The 20671-nt window shown below is 35.3% G+C and overlaps 2 protein-coding genes across 6 annotated transcripts in view; one reads left to right on the top strand and one right to left on the bottom strand.

The window, feature by feature from the left end:
* EDEM3 (ER degradation enhancing alpha-mannosidase like protein 3) overlaps nucleotides 1-20671 on the top strand; it is a 70591-nt gene that overhangs the window by 35016 nt on the left and 14904 nt on the right. For 4 of the 5 annotated variants that reach the window (XM_035010649.1, XM_035010648.1, XM_035010652.1 and 1 more), the window contains 10 exons: nucleotides 5172-5269; nucleotides 6894-7019; nucleotides 7220-7303; nucleotides 8784-8867; nucleotides 9378-9502; nucleotides 13886-14051; nucleotides 14362-14516; nucleotides 15430-15586; nucleotides 17616-17807; nucleotides 19161-19326. In XM_035010649.1, the coding sequence (XP_034866540.1) occupies nucleotides 5172-5269; nucleotides 6894-7019; nucleotides 7220-7303; nucleotides 8784-8867; nucleotides 9378-9502; nucleotides 13886-14051; nucleotides 14362-14516; nucleotides 15430-15586; nucleotides 17616-17807; nucleotides 19161-19326 (1353 nt within the window). The remainder of the gene's footprint in view (nucleotides 1-5171; nucleotides 5270-6893; nucleotides 7020-7219; nucleotides 7304-8783; nucleotides 8868-9377; nucleotides 9503-13885; nucleotides 14052-14361; nucleotides 14517-15429; nucleotides 15587-17615; nucleotides 17808-19160; nucleotides 19327-20671) is intronic. The other variant, XM_035010650.1, reaches the window with a different exon arrangement.
* On the bottom strand, nucleotides 2329-2738 carry LOC118014388 (60S ribosomal protein L35a-like). Its single transcript, XM_035010655.1, has one exon. The coding sequence runs from the start codon at nucleotides 2691-2693 to the stop codon at nucleotides 2385-2387; it is 309 nt and encodes a 102-aa protein (XP_034866546.1). The 5' UTR covers nucleotides 2694-2738; the 3' UTR covers nucleotides 2329-2384.

The raw sequence follows: 20671 nt of genomic DNA, 5'->3' as shown, positions 1-20671 counted from the left end.
ATTTTTAATAATGTAATAAGGACCCACAAATGGACCATTACTTGACAACATACACTTCTGCATATGATCCTTGACACTCTACCTCTGCAGTCCCATGCCTCTGCCTTCTCTGAAATAGTCAGCATTCTTATCTTCTACTGATCATTTGCTTTTAATAAAGTTTTATTGCATCTCTATGTATTCTTAAAAAGTGTATTTTTGTCTTGTTTTAAACCTTATAAAATCATATCACATCATGCTTACTTTTGAGACTTTTTTCTCAATGTATTGCTAAGATTCATGCATATTTTTGCATAAAGGGGTAGGTTTTTTTTTTTTTTGGACTGCTGTATAATATTTTATTGGATGAATGAACCACAATCTGGGCATTTAAATTGTTTCCTGGATTTTACTATTGTGAATAGTAGTGCCATGAATATTTGTATGTTTCTCCTGTTGTACATGTGTAAGAGTTTTTCTTGGCTATGTATGGAGGAGTGGAATTTTTAGATCATAGGATAAATTAATGTTCAGCTTCAGGAGATAATGTCAAAATTGTTTTCAAAACTGTTTTCCAAAGTTGTTTCTCCACTTTATACTTCTACTAGCAAAATATGAGATCCCCTGGATCAACATCCTCTCCATTGAGTATTATCAGACTCAAAAGGTTTTGCCAATGAAATAGGTATATAAATGATTTCCCATTGTAGTTTGATTTGTATTTCTTTGGATCACTGATGATGTTGAACACTTCTTGGTATTTATTGGTCATATAGGTTTCCCTTTTTTTGGTATTGATGTTCTTGTATTTTGTCCATTTTCTATTCAGTTAGTTGTACTTTTAATGAATACTATTGATACCTATATGATACTTACGATTTATGTGATAATTATCCATTAAAATTTATTGATGTTTTCTTTTTGGCCTAAAACGTGGCCAGTTTTTTTTTTTTTTCCTTTCCCCGGAGAGAGAGCGCGCGCGCGCGTGCATTGGCATGGGATTGGGGGAGGGGCAAAAGGAGAGGGAAAGGGAGAGAGAGAATCTTAAGCAGGCTCCATGCCTAGTGTGGCTAGGAGCCCAATGCAGGGCTCGATCTCAGGACCCTGAGATCATGACCAGAGCCAAAACCAAGAGTCAGATGCCTAACCAACTGAGCCACCCAGGAGCCTCAAACATAGCTGGTTTTTGTGAACATTTTGCATGTGCTTTAAGAAGTGTATATTTTCTCATGTTGGGTAGAGATTTCTATGTATGTCGGTTTGCTCAGTTAACGTTGTTCAGATCTTTGCTAATTTTCTGTTTGCTTGACCTACCAAGAATTAAGAAAGGTAGATAAAATTTCTGATAGTGATAGTGGACTTATTAATATCTCCCTGTAGTTCTGTTTTGCTTTATATATATTTTTGGGTGCATTAGTCTATTTTACTGGGTGCATTCATTTAAAATAGCTCTCTCCTTAGTTGAGAGAAATATTTTTGTATGTTTTGTTTTAAACATACAAATGATTTAAAATATTTCATCATTATGTGGTGATTATCTCTAATGTTCTTTGTCATACAGTCTATTTAATCTAATAGTAATACAGCTACATCAGCTTTATTTTGCTTAATTGCCTGATAACTTTTTTTCTGTCCTTTTACTTTCAGTCTTTGCAGGTGCTCATGCTCTAAGTGTAACGCTTATAAAATTTATAGATTTTTTTTAAAAAGCCAATTTGTCAGTCTTTGTCTTTTAATTGGTGATTTCAGTCCATTTACATTTACTTCTGTTTTTTATATATTTGGACTTTATACTATCTTAATTGTAATTTCAGTGTGTTCCACCTTTCCGGTTTTCTTTTTAATCCTTTTGTTATTAAATGAAACCTATATTTACCTCCTAGTAAGACATGAACTTTAGCATGTTCTCCTTTCTGTCTCCCTCAGCCCCAACCTCCACCCTCCGTTTTGTTAATATTATATAGTTATTTAGTTCTTATTCACTATGAATATGTTCTTTTTTCTTTTGGGCATAGTGCAGCCCTCCTTTCTCTTTCTTTAAAGGTAACAAGTTGTCGGGGCGCCTGGGTGGCTCGGTCGTTAAGCGTCTGCCTTTGGCTCAGGTCATGATCCCAGGGTCCTGGGATCGAGCTGCACATCAGGGTCCCTGCTCAGCGGGGAGCCTGCTTCTCCCTCTCCCACTTCCCCTGCTTGTGTTCTCTCTCTCACTCGCTGTGTCTCTCTCTGTCAAATAAATAAAATCTTTAAAAAAAAAAAAGGTAACAAGCTGTCAAAGTATTTGGTCACTTGTACCGTGTATATTGCTCGCAACATGTTAGATTTGTCTCCCTTCTTTTTTTTTTTTTTTTTCAAATCTACACCTTTATTTACTTTTCATTAAATTTAAATCCTTGAGGGGTACAGCATCACACGGATTCTGTGGCCATGGCTTTAGCAGGAAGGTTGCTTCGGAACTTGGCACGAACCATGCCACTGTTTCCATGAGCCCGAGTTACTTTTCCCCAGATTACTCTGGTTTTGTTTGGTTTGCCACCAGGAGTCACTGTGTTGTTCTTTGCTTTGGACACATAAGCACATCTCTTGCCTAGATAGAATTCCGTTTCATCTCGAGCATAAACACCTTCGATTTTAAGAAGAGCTGTGTGCTCCCTCTGGTTCCGGAGACCCCGCTTATAGCCAGCAAAAATGGCCTTGGACCACAGCCTTCCAGACATTATTTGGCGTTATAGGAGTCCTGTTCCCAGCAGGCCTCCTCAGACTCCAAGACGGCGGAAAAAGAAAGGCCGATTTGTCTCCCTTCTTACTTAAGTATTTATCCCTGGTTTCAGTAGCTTTTAATAGTTTCTGGAGGCCTTTTATGCCTAACAATTTTATTATGCTTTCATATTTGAGTGACAGTTTGGCTGTATATCATTTTCTGTTATCATTATCAAGTTCTTTTCCTTCAAGTCTTTGAAAATACAGTTCTATTGTCTAACACTGTATTAAAAAATCTGGTATTATTCTGATTTTTATGCTCTTATGTGTGTGATCTACTCTTCCTCTTTGGAAGACTAAGAATATCAAAAGCAAAGAGAAATTTCTAAAAATGTCACTAATTTTTGGTGTAGAAATTTCTTTAGCTCTCCTTATGATATTCTGTAGGTCCTTTCTATTTAAAATCTGTTTTTAATTGCTGAAAACTGGTCTTATTTATTTAGATATTCTTTTCATTTTTATAATCTTTCTTTTTGTAGTTCCTGTTACCTAATCACTTCTGTTTCTGTCCTCCATATATCTTATCTGTATATATATATATATTTTTTTTTTTTCTGCGTTTTTTTCTTCTGGAAGATTGCTACATGTGATCTTCCAGTTTGCTGATCTGTTCCTCAGTTGTATCCTTTCTGCTATATATCCCATCTGTTTTGTTACCTAACTGTTATATTTTTTATTCCATGTATTTCTGCCTGGTTAAAAATTTTTCTTCGTGGGGTGCCTGGCTGGCTCAATTGGTAGAGCATGAGTTCCATCCCCATGTAGGGTGTAGAGCTTACTTAAACATTTTTTTTCTTCTTATTTTATATTGTTAATATCTTCCCTATCTTTAGTATGTCTATAAGGCTAATTTTAAAATTAAATAATTTAAGGGGCGCCTGAGTTGGCTCAGTCGTTAAGCGTCTGCCTTTGGCTCAGGTCATGGTCCCAGGGTCCTGGGATTGAGCCCTGCATTGGGCTCCCTGCTCAGTGGGAAGCCTGCTTCTCCCTCTCCCACTCCCCCTGCTTGTGTTCCCTCTCTCTCTGTGTGTCTCTCTCTGTCAAATAAATAAATAAATCTTTAAAAAAAAATTAAATAATTTAAAATAAGTGTGCCTGTTCTATTATTTCTTCTTCTGATAAATTCTTTTTTTTTTTTTTTTTTTAAAGATTTTATTTATTTGAGAGAGAATGAGAGAGAGAGCACGAGAGGGGGGAGGGTCAGAGGGAGAAACAGACTCCCCGCTGAGCACGGAGCCGATGTGGGACTCAATCCCGGGACTCCAGGATCATGACCTGAGCTGAAGACAGTCGCTTAACCAACTGAGCCACCCAGGCGCCCCGTTCTGATAAATTCTTATTCCAGCACATTCTTTTTATTTTTAGAAAGTCGTGCTGCTTACATGTTTTTTGGCCTATAAGTTTATGTTCCTTTTTCACCTACTCTGTGGGAAGGTCAGATTCCAATCCCTATCATCCCCAGTGATCTTAGGGATGAATTCGAACAAATTTTTTTAAAAATAACAATGCTTGGGCCCCAGGAGATCCTGATTTAATTGATGCTGAATGTTCCCTGGGTATAGGGATTTCTCAGATTGTAATTGTAATTATAATTTAAATTGTAAACTCACCAACCTCAGGAATTATGGGGTAAGAATGTCTAAAATTAGGTCCCACCTTTTTTATTCAATTCCTTATGCAGGATTTTAGTGCTGCCCTGATTTTACTCCTGAGGAGACCTGGAACACAGACCTGAGTTGTAGCAAGTGTAGGAGGAGATGTGTCTTAAGATAGTGGTTGGGGAGAAGCAAGAGCAAAGCTCTAGGAGTTTCCCTCCTATTTGATTCTTTCCTAACCGTGTCTGGCTGCCTTCCGCTCCAGGCCAAAGCCACCCTCTCCCCAACCTGCCCTGCCTGTGCTGCCAGGTTTCTTACAGTTTTCTTAGTTTCTTTCTTTGGTCTTCAGTGATGATCTTGGAGGAAGAAGCCAACAACCATGTTAGTTGCAGCAATTAAAATTGGCATCTCCAAACAGCAGCAGTCTTGATTTCATATCTACTCTAACCTTAAAGATTGATGTCTTACTGATTAAGGATCTAAATGTTTAAAAAAATGCATAATAGTCCTCTCTAATGTTTCCTTTTTGGAGTTCCTCACTGAGAAAATGAGCTTTGAAAAACTTCTTAAAACTAGTATCTCCTACTTTTAAATAAGACTTACATAACCAATTTTGCAAGTACGATTCTTCTTTTGTAAATATACAAACATCAGCAAGGAACCATTGTTATTCATATATTAGAGTTAATATTTCTATAAATGTTGAATTTTTACTTTAAACAATTCCATGTTTAGACTAATGTTTTATTCTTAGTGTACTAATATCCTCACTTGTGCTCTGTCAAGAGTTTTTAAGACTTGTTTAATAAAGAATCACATTTATATGTATTTTTTCCATAGATAGTGGAGTTGGAGCAGGGATTGATTCATATTATGAATATCTATTGAAAGCCTATGTCTTGCTTGGAGATGACAGTTTTCTGGAAAGATTTAATACAGTAAGTTGATCTAATTTTATATTAACTTTAGAGCCAATTTTATTTGAGTGCCAGATTTTGATAGAAACTGAATTATCTGAGTGACAGTCTGAGAAATAATCTTTTTAAAATGTTAAAAATGTTACAATGTTAAAAAAATGGTTTTTTGTCAGTATTCCCTGATGATGTTGGACAGGGATAGGACAAAGCTACATACATTCCAAAAATTAGTTTACAAAGTAGTTTTATTTTCATCTCTTATCAGAAGTTTTTAAGTTCTGCCAGTAAGTCATAAAATAGGTAGATTTGAGTTTACCTAATCTTTTATACAAGGAAGAGAATTTATTATAATAAATTACTAGTTGTCTTTCTCCTTTGGATTCCAATTCTTGTTGAAATCTTGGAAGTTTGGACTAGTCCTTGATCACACCAAGCATGCAGGGCTTTGGAGATTTAGAGAAACTAGTGAGTATTCATTTCAAAAGCAGATCTATACCTCTTTAAGTCTGGGTCAGAACCGCAGGCATATTTTTAGGGGGGAAGGGGGAGGATTATTGAACCTGATTGGATTGCCTTTGTAATTGAAGCAAATTGAAATCAGTACAGCAAACTCATCAGCTATATCACTGTATTCTTTTTGAAATCATTTATAATTTCTTTGTGCATCTATCAGTACACCCACATTACTGTGAGACAATATGGTATAGGGGCTAAAGTATGGGAGTTGTCCTGCTTGGGTTTAAATCCTGGTGTACCACTGGTTTTGTGACTTTGGGCAAGTAACTTTACACTATTTGACTCTGTTCCTTATCCACAAAATGGGAATACTAGTATTATTCATAGAGTTATTGGAAGGATTAAATAAGCTAGTGCATGTGAAGTGTTAGAACAGTGCCTTAACGTCTAACAGATAATAAGTTATTAAAGAACAGGTGAGTTAGGAAAAAACCAATAAGAGACCTAGTAAGTTGCCATTTGAATACTTTAAAAAACATGATCACATATTGTTTATTAGATTATAACAAGATTTTCTTGAGGTGAACGAGGACAGGTTTTTTTTGTTGTCGTTGGCTCATTATCATGGATTGACTAACAGCTCAACCTGTTGTCAAACCTGGGAAATATCTAGAAGAAGATAAAAGAAGGGGAAAAAGAGTTTTTAAGAACATAAAAGACAGATGTAGCAGACTATAAGAGTGGTAACAATGATTAGATGCATGAATTTGAGTAGTGAGCACTAGAGTATTACATTAGCTGAGAAGGGACCAAACTTCCTATACACAGGAGAAAACGCAACTAATTCTATAATACAGAAGCCTGTAACTATATTTCAAGAGGGCATAAGAGCATCCTTTGGCCACAACCATGGGCCAGTCCCACAAGACAGCAACAGGATCTCCCCTCAGAAGATCCTATATTAATTATAGTCTTTAATATTCTGCATCAGAATTAACACAGGGGACTATATATAATATATTTTAGAAAGATTTCCATATAGAATAATTTAAATATTTACATAGTTAACTAATAGTAAATTTATATATAAATTCAGGTTTACTTTCTTCACAGTGCGACTTAATTACAGTTTTTAGAATAATACATCTTTTTTCATCTACTTTCATGAACATATATTGTGATCTTCTAGCACTACGATGCCATCATGAGGTACATTAGCCAGCCACCTCTTCTACTTGATGTGCATATCCACAAGCCAATGCTGAATGCTCGAACGTGGATGGATGCTTTGCTTGCCTTTTTTCCAGGTTTGCAGGTAAAAAAACCAAAAAAACCTGTACTTTTTTAATATTAACGTAGAACAATTAAGTGCGTATGTGATCTCTAAAATTGAATTATCAAAATGGAGTCACATTTTAAAATTTATTAATGTACATTTTTCTGTTTATATAATGACTCTAGATAAAATCAACTCATATTTTATTAGGTAATTTTGTTGTTATTGTTGAATTTTAGGTCTTAAAGGGAGATATTAGACCTGCTATTGAAACTCATGAAATGTTATATCAGGTGATTAAAAAACATAATTTCCTACCAGAGGTAAGCAAATCATCTTTGGAATTCTAATTTACATATACTATAAGTTGCTGATTTAAAGACAGCAAATGTTATCTTCAGGATTGGTTTATTCTTTTTTTTTTTTTTTTAAGATTTTATTTATTTATTTGACAGAGAGAGAGATAGCGAGAGCAGGAACACAAGCAGGAGGAGTTTAGGAGGGAGAAGCAGGCTTCCCACTTGAGCAGGGACCCCGATGTGGGGCTCGATCCCAGAACCCTGGGATCATGACCTAAGCCAAAGGCAGACACTTAACCGACTGAGCCACCCAGGCGCCCCGGTTTATTCTTTTTTATTTGTTTTTTTCCTGGTTAAATAGTTTAATTAATTTGCTTTTGGTGTATACACTACTGCATATGTTTTTCCTTTTTCTCATGTATTAAGAAAAGTCTAAAGTAATGCTGACCTTTTATGTAAAAAAAAAAAAAATCCCAAATTAGTATTTCTCAGCCTTTTCTAATCTATGCCATTACATACATATTGTTTCATTCTAACTTTTATGTATACCCACCAGCTAGAGAGACTTTTTTACTCTTTATTTTCTAAAGATTATTTTATGAAAATGATATACATTGAACATACACTCTTCCTGATCACATAGACTGCCTAGTTTTTATATATTAGTAATAAATATTCTTGCTGGCTAGATATGGCAAAATCTTAACAGCACACATTTTGGCTTTCCAGAAATGTACCATTAAAAATTTCCAAATTAATGTATGTGTTCTGTCCCTGCTTATTCACTACACTCTGTGAGATACCTAAGCATTCCACCAATTTAGATCGCTTCCTAAAGTGTTTGTTTTAGAAAGTATAGTTTTATTAGACTTCAGGTAAGTAGGACTGTGCATTATAGAAAGTTCATATTCACTCAGAATAAACCGAGGTTCAACTAAATACATCTTATCACAGATGAAGTTTTATTTGGTTCCCATAAAGGTTTTGGGTTTTATTTTAATTTTTTTTTTTTTAAACCAGTTGGCTCTGTTAGTGAATTATTTCAAGTGAAACTAGTTTTATTTTTAAATAATGCCTTGTCTCACTGTGCAGAGGATTTGAGGGTGTTATAAAAGAAAGCATATGCTAAAATGCTAAAATAGAAATATGAGAACGAGGGACTTAATAATTAAGAGGAGAAAATGGAGATAAGGAAAAAGAAGAAAACACAAAGACCCATCTAGTGGCATTACTGAGTTTCATAGTTTTCTCTAAGCTTCCTAATAGCCAAAATGATCTTTTACAAAAATAATCACATTTAATTGGTAAAAATAGCACCTTAACAAAAATGAATTGTGATTTTAAGCAATGAAAATTTTCATTTTATAGAAGAAAATTGTTACCAGTATTTTAATTTTTAACTTTTTTATGATCTAACTTACTATCTAACTACTATATACTCTAGAACCACTTGTTTATTTTTTAAATCACATCTCTATACCTATTTATATGTTGTTTTGTCTAGGCATTCACCACAGATTTCAGGGTACATTGGGCTCAACATCCTTTAAGACCAGAATTTGCAGAAAGTACCTACTTCTTGTATAAAGTAAGCTATTTTACCTCTCTTTTTGCTGTTTAGTCCCCATTCTCTGTTGGATATCTCACCACCTTATAATAGTAATTGGGTTTTCAAAGTCTTTGTTTAATGTTATAATGGTTGGATATGTTACAGTTTTCATTCATCCATAATTATTGAAAGAGATAAGAATTGACATCTAAGTTTGTATCTTTTCAAAATATTTACATAAACATTTCTAAAAAAAGAAGTGTTATATTCTAGAGCTGCTTTCTAAAGCATGTCTGTTACCTTTCTGGGTATTAAAAATTTTATCAAAGGGCTGAGGTACATAGTTGGACAGCTTTCCAGTTGTGTGTTTAAGAAATTCCATAAAGCAGATCCCTGGCTTATTTTCAGAGCTAAGTTCTGTGTAACGTGCTCCAGTGCCTGATACAATGCCTAAGCACCTAGTAGGTACTCAATAAATAGCTGATAAATGAGTGGGTATATGGTAATATATAAGCTATATATGTATACATATATTCTCCTTTTTAATAGGCTACAGGAGATCCTTACTACCTTGAAGTAGGGAAAACACTTATTGAAAATTTAAATAAATATGCTAGAGTGCCTTGCGGATTTGCTGCCATGAAGGATGTTCGTACTGGAAGTCATGAGGACAGGTAAAACAATTCCTAACATCCCCTTTCCTCAGGGTAACTCGGAAACAACACAAAATACAACTCTTAGTTAGAATTCAGATAAGCTTAATGCTTTTACAAAAGGTTCTTGAAGATGCAAAACGTTCATTGTGTTTATTTTTTAAACTCTTGAATAGGCTCATTTAAAATTGTTTGAACAGTTTGTATTTTTATCATAGTGCCTGGCATATAGTAGGTGCTCAAATGATTTTTAAGTAGATGAATAAATGAATGTTAAATATCAGAACCTTGGTATTAGTATTAGGAACGGGGGAGGGGGTTCTGTGTTAATAGTTTTTATATTATGTACAATGTTAGAAATTGTGGCGACAATGATGGATGATCTGGATTATGATTTGTGTTGAGTCAAGAATTCCTCAAAGCATATCTTGGTTAATGTGTGTATTCTTACTCTGTTGCTGATTTGGAAGGCTGGGGAAGAAAGACCATTGGTAATTTCTCTTTCATCAGATACTGGATTGATGGGGATGGCATGAAATACTCAAGCTATAAAAAGCAAACTTAGGTTACTGTGATATTCACTAACATTACAGTTATTCTAGGATTACTTATCTGAGTATTTTAACCATCCAGAACCTAGGAACTCATCTCTAATGAACACTAACGTTTGTTTATTTGGTTGCCAAATATTCATTCCACAGGTGTTTATGAGGTATTTTATGTGCCAGTGTTATACTAGGTTTTGAGGATTAAGGATAGAAGACATGTCTTTTCCATCTTTGAATCACTGAGAATAGGCAGGTAAATAGGTGTTACAACATTGTATATGTGCCATGAAACATATTAAAGATTAAGATATGACAGTCCCTGGAAGGTTTCTGGAGGCTTCTGTATCTTAAAGGATGAGCAAGGATGAGAAAAAAGTAGTGAAAGGAATTTCAGGCAGAGGGACTAGAGGCAGGTGAGACACAGCTCTCATCATCTACTCAGAGTAGATGCCAGAGTTGTTGCCATCTACTCAGAGTTGTCCCTTAGTCCTTCACTTGAGAGTATTTAGATAATAGTTAATGAGACTTGAGACCTACTTCCCTGATCATAGCTGATGAGAAATGGATAGGTTTTTGGAAGTAGGCATGCAGATACCAGCAACAAGTGAAAGCAGATAGGCTGTGTATTTATTTTTAACATTTATTGACTACCTCTTACATTCTGGACACTCTTCTAGGTAAGCCTCTGCTTTGTTTAATTCATTTGATCTTAACAACCCTCTGAAGTGTAATCTCTATTTTAATCTTCATCGTATACATGAAGAAGCCAAGGCACAGAAAGGTTGGGGAACTTACCTAAGGTCACACAATTAGTAAGGTTAACAGAATTCTTATCAAGGCACATTGGTTCTTGAACACAACGCTATTCTGGCAACTCATGCAAGGAACAATAATTAAGCACCTACTGTATGCCAGGCACTGCACTTAGGTATGGGGATGGAAAGGGAAATTAGAACCTGTTCCTGCCCTCCCTTGACTTGTAGTTAGTGAAGAAGATAGGTGTGTAAAGAAATAATTACAACTATGTAATTTGTGCTGTAGTAAAAAAAAAAGTAACAGGTTGAGGAATTACAGAGGAAGGCATGAGTTACTCTATTTAGAGAGTTCCAGTTTTCTAAGTTTAGCATTCTTCTATTTTTCCCTATCAAATATTCCTTATGTGACATTGTTTCTAGACTGTTTACCACTGCCTTTGCCCCAATCTGATTATATTCCAATATATAGAGTATCTCTTAAAATATCATGTCCAGAATTAACCATACTCAAGATGTGCCTGGCAAAACATCACTGTTCAAGAACAGTTGTGAGGTTGCTAATTTTCTGAGCGGCTGGTGGGTTTACACCCTCTATCCAATTGAGGATCACTGCTTCATCAACTCACTGTTTCTCCTGGCAGCATTGTATCTCCTGCATTTGGCCCAGCAAAAGGTTGAGAACTACTAATCTTCATCATTCTGTGTTACTAGATGTGCTTTAAATTTTTTAGCAGCTTTATTACATTCAACTCACAGTGAACTTGTGGCCAGTTGACTTCAGTTACTTAATTGTGGCCTGCTGACAAATGGGTATTCTCCATCCTGCTTTTGAGCAATGATTTTTTTTTGTTTTTTTTTTTTTTAGTGTAAACTTAGAACTTTATCCTTAGCTCAGCAAAATTTGATTTTGTTGGGTTTTGTGTGTGTGCCTATGTGTTTCTAGACCTAAAAGAGAGTTTGAATCTCATCCCAGTCATCTGACGTACTACCTAAATTGTTTTCAGTGATCTGCAGTTTATTTTTTTTTTAAAGATTTTATTTATTTGACAGACAGAGACACAGCGAGAGAGGGGATACAAGCAGGGGGAGTGGGAGAGGGAGAAGCAGGCTTCCCGCTGAGCAGGGAGCCCAGTGCGGGGCTTGATCCCAGGACCCTGGGATCATGACCTGAGCTGAAGGCAGACGCTTAATGACTGAGCCACCCAGGCGCCCCTGACCTGCAGTTTAGATAGGAATACCTAAAAAAATTTCCATCTAAATTGTTGGGGAAGAACTCTGGTTAGGACCATGACTAGTGTACCTTATGGTGTGACACTTGAGGGCTTTCATGTTACAAGCTTTTTGTGTCTGGTTGCTTATTCCCTTACAGACCTATCAGTGCTGTCTGCTGGCTCACTAGCATACACACACACAATTTCCAAAATGGAAATATTTGTATGTTCCTTAATGATCACTGAAAGAATATAAATGGCAAAAAGAACATGAAAATCTTTCGTAAGACACTTCCCTACTTGCGCACCCTAAGATAACCACTGTTGGCAATTTGATAAACAGTCTTCTAGACAGTTTTATTGTATATGTGTTTGCATTTGTGTATAATATGCTTATGGTTTTTTAATACAAATTAGATTATATGATATGATACCCAGTTTGCTAGCTTTACCCAACTCAAACTGTAGTGATCTTACCATTTCTCTATTCTAAGTGTTTGCAAATCATCTGTTTCATAATAAGTTCTAGAATTCGCCAAAAATCAACACCCTGCTCATCAGTCTACAGTTCTCAAGCTAGCATTTGCTCATGATAATATCTATCCCCCAGAAAAAGTTAAATTATCATAAATATATTGCAGGTTGACAGGAAGTGTTTTATCTATTCTGAAAAGATTAACAAACAAAATGTTTAAAAAACTTTTGAAACATTACAGGTGAGTTGTTGGAAGTTCCAAAACATCATTGATGTATAGTAAAAATAATGATAGCTCTGTTTTTGAGCTCCTACCTATGCCAGGTGCTATGCTAAATAATGGATCTGTAGTATCTCATTTAGTCTTTATTTACCCCAGTGTTAGGCATGTATTATTATTATGTCCTTTCCAGAAGAATAAACTGAAGCTTACAGTCCTTATATAATATCCTCATGATTAAACAGCTAGTCAGTGGAAAGTCTTCTCTATTTCCAAAGCCCGTTTCTTTACCTCTATGTTCCATTGCGTCTCTAGTTCATTCTTTAGTAATACTGTTAAAACTTGCTTTTGATTTAGTAAATGTTTATTGAGTGCCTACTGTGTGCCAGGACTTGTGCTTGGCTGGAGGTGTGAAACTATGTAGTCTGTCCAGTAAATAACAAGGTATTACTGCCAAAACCTAGGATGCTTTGGGAGGTAGTAAATGTAATAAATTCCATGTTACCATAACTCCATCTAACAACTGTGCTCTTTTTTTGCCACTTTTAATTTTATTAAAGCTTTTCTTTAAAATGTTTATTAAAACATTATAACATTAAATAATTTATAAAGTCACGTATGTTTTTATCCCTTGTTTCTTCTGTATTCCCTTCTTGACAGGTATTTAAATATTTACAAAGTTATAATCATAGTCCCTGTGATTTTGTGTTGTACTTTTTTCATGTAATTTTTTGTAAGTGATTTACTTTACCTTTAAAAAAGCCTTCCTGTTTATCACTTAAATGCTACATAATGAACTCCATCAAAATTATGTTACTTTATCCAGTTTAATATTAATTGAATTCTTGTATGACTCTCAGTAGTAAAGTTTATCTGCATTACCTCCCTGCTGTTGGTTTTCTGTAGAAGAAATGGAAAACTCTCCTTCATTGGAAGGCCAACAGGAAAATCTTGTCGGTACTATTGACGAGATTTAGTATACCTATGTGGTAGGCAGCCCCTCTGGTCTTTTTCATGCCCTTGGAATATGCTTGGAGTCAAGACTACTACCACTGGGGAATAGATAGATTCTATAGTACTTTGGACATCTAAATTGGTATAGACATGTTTATTGACCTTGACTCTCTGTCTGTTTCAGATCGTTGTCATGGGATATTTTTATGTTTGTAGATTTATTTGTGACCTTTTATTTTAGAATGGATTCTTTCTTCTTGGCTGAGATGTTTAAGTATCTTTACCTGTTATTTGCGGATAAAGAAGACATTATTTTTGACATAGAAGATTACATCTTTACAACAGAAGCTCATCTGTTACCTCTTTGGCTCTCTACTACAAATCAAAGCATCTCTAAGAAGAATACAGTAGGTTATGTTTTTTGATTAAATGTCTTATTCTCTTTTATGTGTTTATTTTTCCAAGTGAAAAGTAATACATGAATAGAATTCAATAAATATGTGTATGGTAAGAGGAAAAGTACATTTGATATTTTATTTTGTTTTCTTTTATTATAGCTTTATCCTGTATACACTTAATACTTATTGTATTCTTGTTTTGTTTTATTATATTTTTATCCTATATACACTTAGATTTCACTTAATGTTTCATTTGAATAAGCTGTAATGTTAAGTAAAATAATTATTTTTACTTATGTAACATTGTTTTATATTGTAGACCTCAGAATATACAGAACTGGATGACAGTAATTTTGATTGGACTTGTCCAAACACTCAGATTCTATTCCCTAATGACCCATTGTATGCTCAGAGCATTCGTGAACCCTTGAAAAATGTGGTGGATAAGAGCTGTCCTAGAGGCATCATCAGAGTGTAAGATGTATTATTTTGTATTTGTTAATAACAAAGTTAATTGTTAGTAAATGACAGAGAGTGTAAGGAACATATAACAGCCAAGAAGACGTTCACTTAGACCAAAAACATATTGAAGTATGTAGTTATCACTAATTAAAAATTATTCATTGGTAAGGTTAGATGACAAAGTTTATTCTGCAGTAATGTCTTTATTACTATGGAAATTTTATTATGGAAACTTTTATTATGGAAATTTATTATGGTGATTATTTTAATGAACTAAGTATTAATAGTCAGTGGGTGGCATATAATAGTCTTTAACTTCTGTAGTTCATTTTTACACAGAATAGTTTCATCAAGTACTTCCACATGTATATGTAGAAAGTATTGTATATGTAGAAAATATTTTTCCTTTAATCTATAGTTTCTTTGTAGTGAAAATATAGTTTTTTATTTTATTTTATTTTTTGATGAAATACTTATTTTTTGGCTTAATGAGTTCATTTTTTCCCAAACACTTACATTAGAAAGGCCATCAATAAGAAATTTTAAAAAATTTCTTTTAAGTGAGTGTTATTATTCACAGATAGAAGTACTGTTTTGCTTTTAAAATATTGGGAGAAAACCCTGTTTTTCAAGGAAGAAATCAATAATAACAAATCCCTAAGCCAACCTGTTCTGTACTTTCAGATAGTTATAAGGCTGTCTACTAATATAGACTTGTAGATAATATACATGTTTTGGTAACTGTAAAATATATTTGAGAGCTATATAACCTAAGTTATATATGGGAAAACAGCTGTTTCCAGTTTTTCCAGTTTCACTAGTTCTAAAACTAGCAATTTTGCGAGTATCTAAAATTATTTTTGTCTTAGGTTTTTCCCCAGTTCTGATTTGTAGTTTTTTAAGCCTTGCCTATAATTACTTTTAGCAGAGAGGAGAGTTTCAGGAGTGGAGCTAAACCCCCTCTGAGAGCCAGAGATTTCATGGCCACTAACCCTGAACATTTAGAAATCTTGAAGAAGATGGGGGTGAGTTTGATTCACCTCAAAGATGGGAGAGTCCAGTTGGTTCAACATGCAATCCAAGTAAGCCATTGCTGTACTAATTAGATACCATCTCTGCCCTTTTTGGTCTCATCAGCTTTCATAAGATAATGACATTTGGCTTTCTAAGAACTTTTAATATATGATTTAAAGTTAGAGAATCAGAATTTTAGGACTTGGAAGTATCTTGAAAGCCATGTAATTCAGCGCCTTCATAGTATAAATCAAATCACAAGTAGGTTGGGTAATTTGCTTCAATTAAGAGAGTCAGATGTAGGGCTCAAGTTCAGATTTTTCTGTTTCTCAGCACCTTGTCTTTCCACTATTTAGAGCAAATCTTAAAAGCTAGTAATTCATTTTAATATCTCTGTAGTTTACAGTATTTTAGTTTCCAAAAAGTTACTGAATCTAAGTATTTTATTCATTGTGGAAATTAAAATTTGCAAGTGTTTGTCTCTGCCTAGGAAAAAGAACATGCCTTTTTGAGAAAATTCTGTTGCTTTTTGCTTTAAAAGCTTTCATAACAGGAGGACTCTTAATTTTTCACCTTATTCACCTTAGTAGTACATTGATTTTGAGAAAACACAGTTTGCTGAAGAATTTCAATGTGGAACCGTACCTGGTATCCCTTAATCTCAAATTCAACCTTCCCACAACCTTAGTTTTCCTTCTGATTTCTTTCTCATCTCTATTGTCACATCCATCCTTTCTTAAAGAGTCTTCTGCCTGCTTATGTTTCACTTACTATCACTTTGCAGTAGTGGGAGCGGCATCTCTAATGACATTACTTTCACTTACACCACCAATGACATAACTACCACCCAGTGGCCTCTTAATCCTTATTTGATTGAATTTTCCTGTAACTGTTGACTGACCCCTTTTTAAAACATACCCCTTTCTTGGCTTTCAGGGCATTCCAGCAACATACATCTTTCCTACTTTTCTGTTCATTGCTTTGTGGATTCCTTTGGAACTTTCCTTTTTTGGCAAAACCACTCAACGTAGGCACTACCGGGGAATCTGGATCGTACTCTTTTCTCTCTGTATTCTTCTTCAGCAGTCACATCTTTTCTATAAGCTCAGCTGTCGTCTTTGTACACGTGATTTCTTAGATATACATAAGTAACCCTGATTCCTAACTTTACTCTTAAATTCAGCTTTAATCTGCCTGTCATATGTATGACATGTGTCTGCATCTCAGTCAGTCTGTCCAAACCTGAATTAATTATCTCTTCCTGCCCCCACCTCAGTCCATCTCTCCTTTTTGTTTGCCATCTCAATAGACCTAACATCACTCTCTTAAGTCACCAAAACTGGACATATCCAGATAGGCTTAAACTTGTCTTTGTCTCCCAACTCCTCTGTTCTCTCTTATCCTCTAACTCCTGTCAAGTCCAATTAACTTTTCCTGTTAAGTGTCAGGAATCCACCTTTTTTCCACTATAGTCAGGCATTCTTCAGCTTTTCCTTTGTGAAGACTCAATTCAAATATCATTCTAAATATTTCTCAGATCCACACTGGCAGAATCTATCATTCCCTTGTCTGTGCTGCTAGTCTAGTTTCCCACTTGAGAATTTTATCATAGGTAAATTTACATGTCTGTATCCTCTAGATACAAACTTCTTAAAGTGAAACTCTCCCCAGTTCCTAGTCAAGTGCTGGGATCTTAATAGATGCCTGATACATATATTTTGAATTTAGTGTGATTATTGGTTCATAAGTCCAAAGAAGGGAAGTATGGGTCATTATGAGGTTTATTTCTTAAAAGGGGAAGCAGTGGAAAAATCAAGCAAAGTAAGCATTTCAGCATTTGGTGGAAGTCCAATTCTCAATTCATATGAGAAAGTGGTTTGTAGAACAGTGAAAGAGACATTGAAAAAATTACAAATCTTACTTTCAGAGAATATTTCCAGAAGTAATATTTTTAGGACAAATCAGGCCATAAGTATTTGATAAGGACTGAAACCAAAAGGGGAAATTTTAGAGTAGATTATAGTGCATTAGTATTTAAGACTTCAAAAAGTTGAAAGTTTTCATTTCGAAAGGATAAAATTAATGTTTTTTTCCTAGGCTGCTAGTTCAATTGATGCTGAAGATGGGTTGAGGTTCATGCAGGAGATGATTGAACTGTCAAGTCAGCAACAAAAAGAACAGCAGCTACCTCCACGAGCTGTACAAATTGTTTCCCACCCATTTTTTGGCAGGGTAGTGTTGACTGCTGGACCAGCTCAGTTTGGGCTAGATCTGTCTAAACATAAAGAGGTGTGTACACTTACAATATGCTTGTTGGAATTGAATGTAAAGTATTGTGTAAGTATTGTCTAATTACTTAGTCTAATTTAGTAGTTTTAATTTATTAAACCTAAATATTTAATCTAGTAAAACCCAAATATTCATTCTCCCAGATTAAAGTAGATTAAAGTTTAAAGCATATCTTGAAAATTTTGAGTCGTAATTTATGTATACAACATGCTTATAGAATTTTACTTAAAATATTGTTCAGATACTGTCCAATTCTTGGTCTGTTCTCTAATTTGGCATCTTTAATTTATCTAAAAATGGTTTTTTGGACTTTTTAACAACTACTAGAGCCTTCGTTGAACAGAAGTCCAGCTTGGAGCCTTAAGGTCTAAGAACACAGCTAAAAGCAGAGGTGCCCTGGCTCAGGTAGCAGTGGAGAGCGTGACACTGCGGTCCCACCGAGCCAACTTGGAAGACCACTAAGCTAGCCCAGCCCCTTAGTTTTAACGTAGGAAACAAAGACCTACATTGCTGAACAGTTCACAAGTTCATCTAATTGGTTGCAGTGTTGGGACCAGACCCAAGTCTGCTGATAATCTAAAGCCAATACTCTTTGAACTCCATTCCCCCTAATTGAGACCTATTTTGTGTGTAAAGGTTTATAGATTGACTCATCCATTCAGCAACTCTTTTTGGAGTCCTAGTATTACTATATTCTGGGCACTATTTTAGATGTTAGCTATCTATCATGTTTATAAAGCGAGTGCAGATCATGCCCTTGTGGAGTTTGCCTTCTCGGAGAGAGAGGGATATTAAAGTACCTTTACATTGGTATCTTTAAAATCTGTTCTCTGGTGGATTTAATTTTTCTGGGAAGAGAACTGTTTGCAGATTCATGTAGACTAAATCCATTTTTTCCCTCTTTCAAAAATTTTTCTGGCTACAAGTGATGGTTTAAAAGTGGTTCCCAGCTGTTTGAAGTGTGGGTATGGGTACAAGGTGAATCTGCCTACAAATTCCAGCTTTACCACATACAAACACTGTGTCTTTGAGCAAATTATGTAACCCGAGTCTCAGTTTCCCCATATGTAAAATGGAGATATTATATGTATTATTTTTCTTAGAGTCATTATAAAGATGAGATTTAGTAATTTATGTAAAAATGCTTTATAAATTGCAGAGCACAGTAAAATGTTGGTTGGGTACTATGATATGTGAAATGTTCAAAACAAAAACTTACGCTAAATATATACTAGATATGTTATCATTAGAAAAGAAGTAAGGTCTATTTAAAGCTCTAGATAGTGAATTGTATTGACTAGATAGTGATTTGAGAAGATAAAAGGATATTTAAGTTACTTTTATTTCTGACAGACAAGAGGATTTGTTGCAAGCAGTAAACCGTACAATGGTTGTTCAGAGCTTACTAACCCCGAGGCAGTGGTGGGAAAAATCGCTCTGATACAAAGAGGACAGTGCATGTTTGCAGAAAAGGCACGCAATGTTCAGAATGCTGGTGCCATTGGTGGCATTGTTATTGGTGAGTAATCCTCTGTCACTGTGCTGACTAGCAGGAGACCATTTTTAGGATTTTCCTTGTATTTGTCAAAATTTTAGCAGAATTCATCATTTTTACTTCACTAGACAGCATAATGGACGGGTAATCCAGTGACTCTCTTAATAATTTCTGTGTGTTGTATATCTTTTTTGAAAGTCTAGATTTGGGTTTCTGTATATTAATGCCAGAGAAAGTACTTGGGGACAGGTGTGAACGTGGGGTTACCACCCCAAAGCACGCAACACCATGAATAAGAAAATGTGCTTTCAGATCCAAAGCCCTCTAAGGGCAAGAATTACACCCTGCCACCTCCAGTGGGAAGCCGTTAAAAATACCCATTCCTCGGGCGCCTGGGTGGCTCAGTTGGTTGGGCGACTGCCTTCGGCTCAGGTCATGGTCCTGGAGTCCCTGGATCGAGTCCCGCATCGGGCTCCCTGCTCGGCGGGGAGTCTGCTGCTCCCCCTGACCCTCCCCACTCTCATGCTCTCTCTATCTCATTCTCTCTCTCAAATAAATAAATAAAATCTTAAAAAAAAAAAAATACCCATTCCTCCACAAAGATGCAGGCTTTGGAGTCAAATACATTGGGGTGCAGTTCCTGGCTCTTCCATAAAATCATGGTGTAACCCTGGCCCAGCTTTAGTTTATCAGTTTATTCAGTAGAATATTTTTTGAGCTCTAGTAAAAGTGGTAATAAATATCTTTTAGGTGGTTGTAAGGTTTGAAGATAATATATGTAAAATTTCTTAGCATAATCATTTACATATCATAGGTGTAAGCACTAGTTGCTGGCAAATTTGTATTTCCTCAGGTCTTTTTCCACTCAGATTACAAACTCAAATCATTTGACCTCTGTATTTCAACCAGTGTGTTCTGCTGTTTTATTTTTCGTAGACAGTCACTTACAACAAGCAGGCTATGACTGCCAGGGAAAATATAAATTTTTCTTTTCTTTTTAAAGATGTATGTATTTATTTTTGGAGAGAAAGAGCGGGGTGGAGGGGCGGAGAGGCAGAGGAAGAGAGAGAGAGAATCTCAAGCAGACTCCCCCACTGAGTGGGGAGCCCCGTGTGGGGCTCGATCTCACAACCCTGAGATTATGACCTGAGCCGAAATCAAGAGTTAGACACTTAACTGACTGAGCCACCCAGGTGCCCCAAATTTTTCTTTGCTTTAAATATATAGTTTATATTCAGAACTATAAGACCTGAGGTCACATCCTAATGATGAAGTTAAATTGTTATGGCTTCTCTCACGGGGGAAATCTGTTTTGAATTCTTTCTTTCTTACTAGGATAGATTTCCTTTTTCAATTCAAGGTAAATAAA

This window comes from Mirounga leonina, unplaced genomic scaffold (assembly GCF_011800145.1).
Source record: "Mirounga leonina isolate KUSES-001 unplaced genomic scaffold, KU_Mleo_1.0 Mir_154, whole genome shotgun sequence".
Classification (NCBI taxonomy): Eukaryota; Metazoa; Chordata; class Mammalia; order Carnivora; family Phocidae; genus Mirounga; species Mirounga leonina.
Note: the sequence above shows the minus strand (reverse complement) of the source record. Positions and strands in the feature narration are given on the sequence as shown.

What these genes read in the sequence shown, in the direction of transcription:
- LOC118014388 (XM_035010655.1), bottom strand. Translation starts at nt 2,693, where the DNA reads ATGTCTGGAAGGCTGTGGTCCAAGGCCATTTTTGCTGGCTATAAGCGG.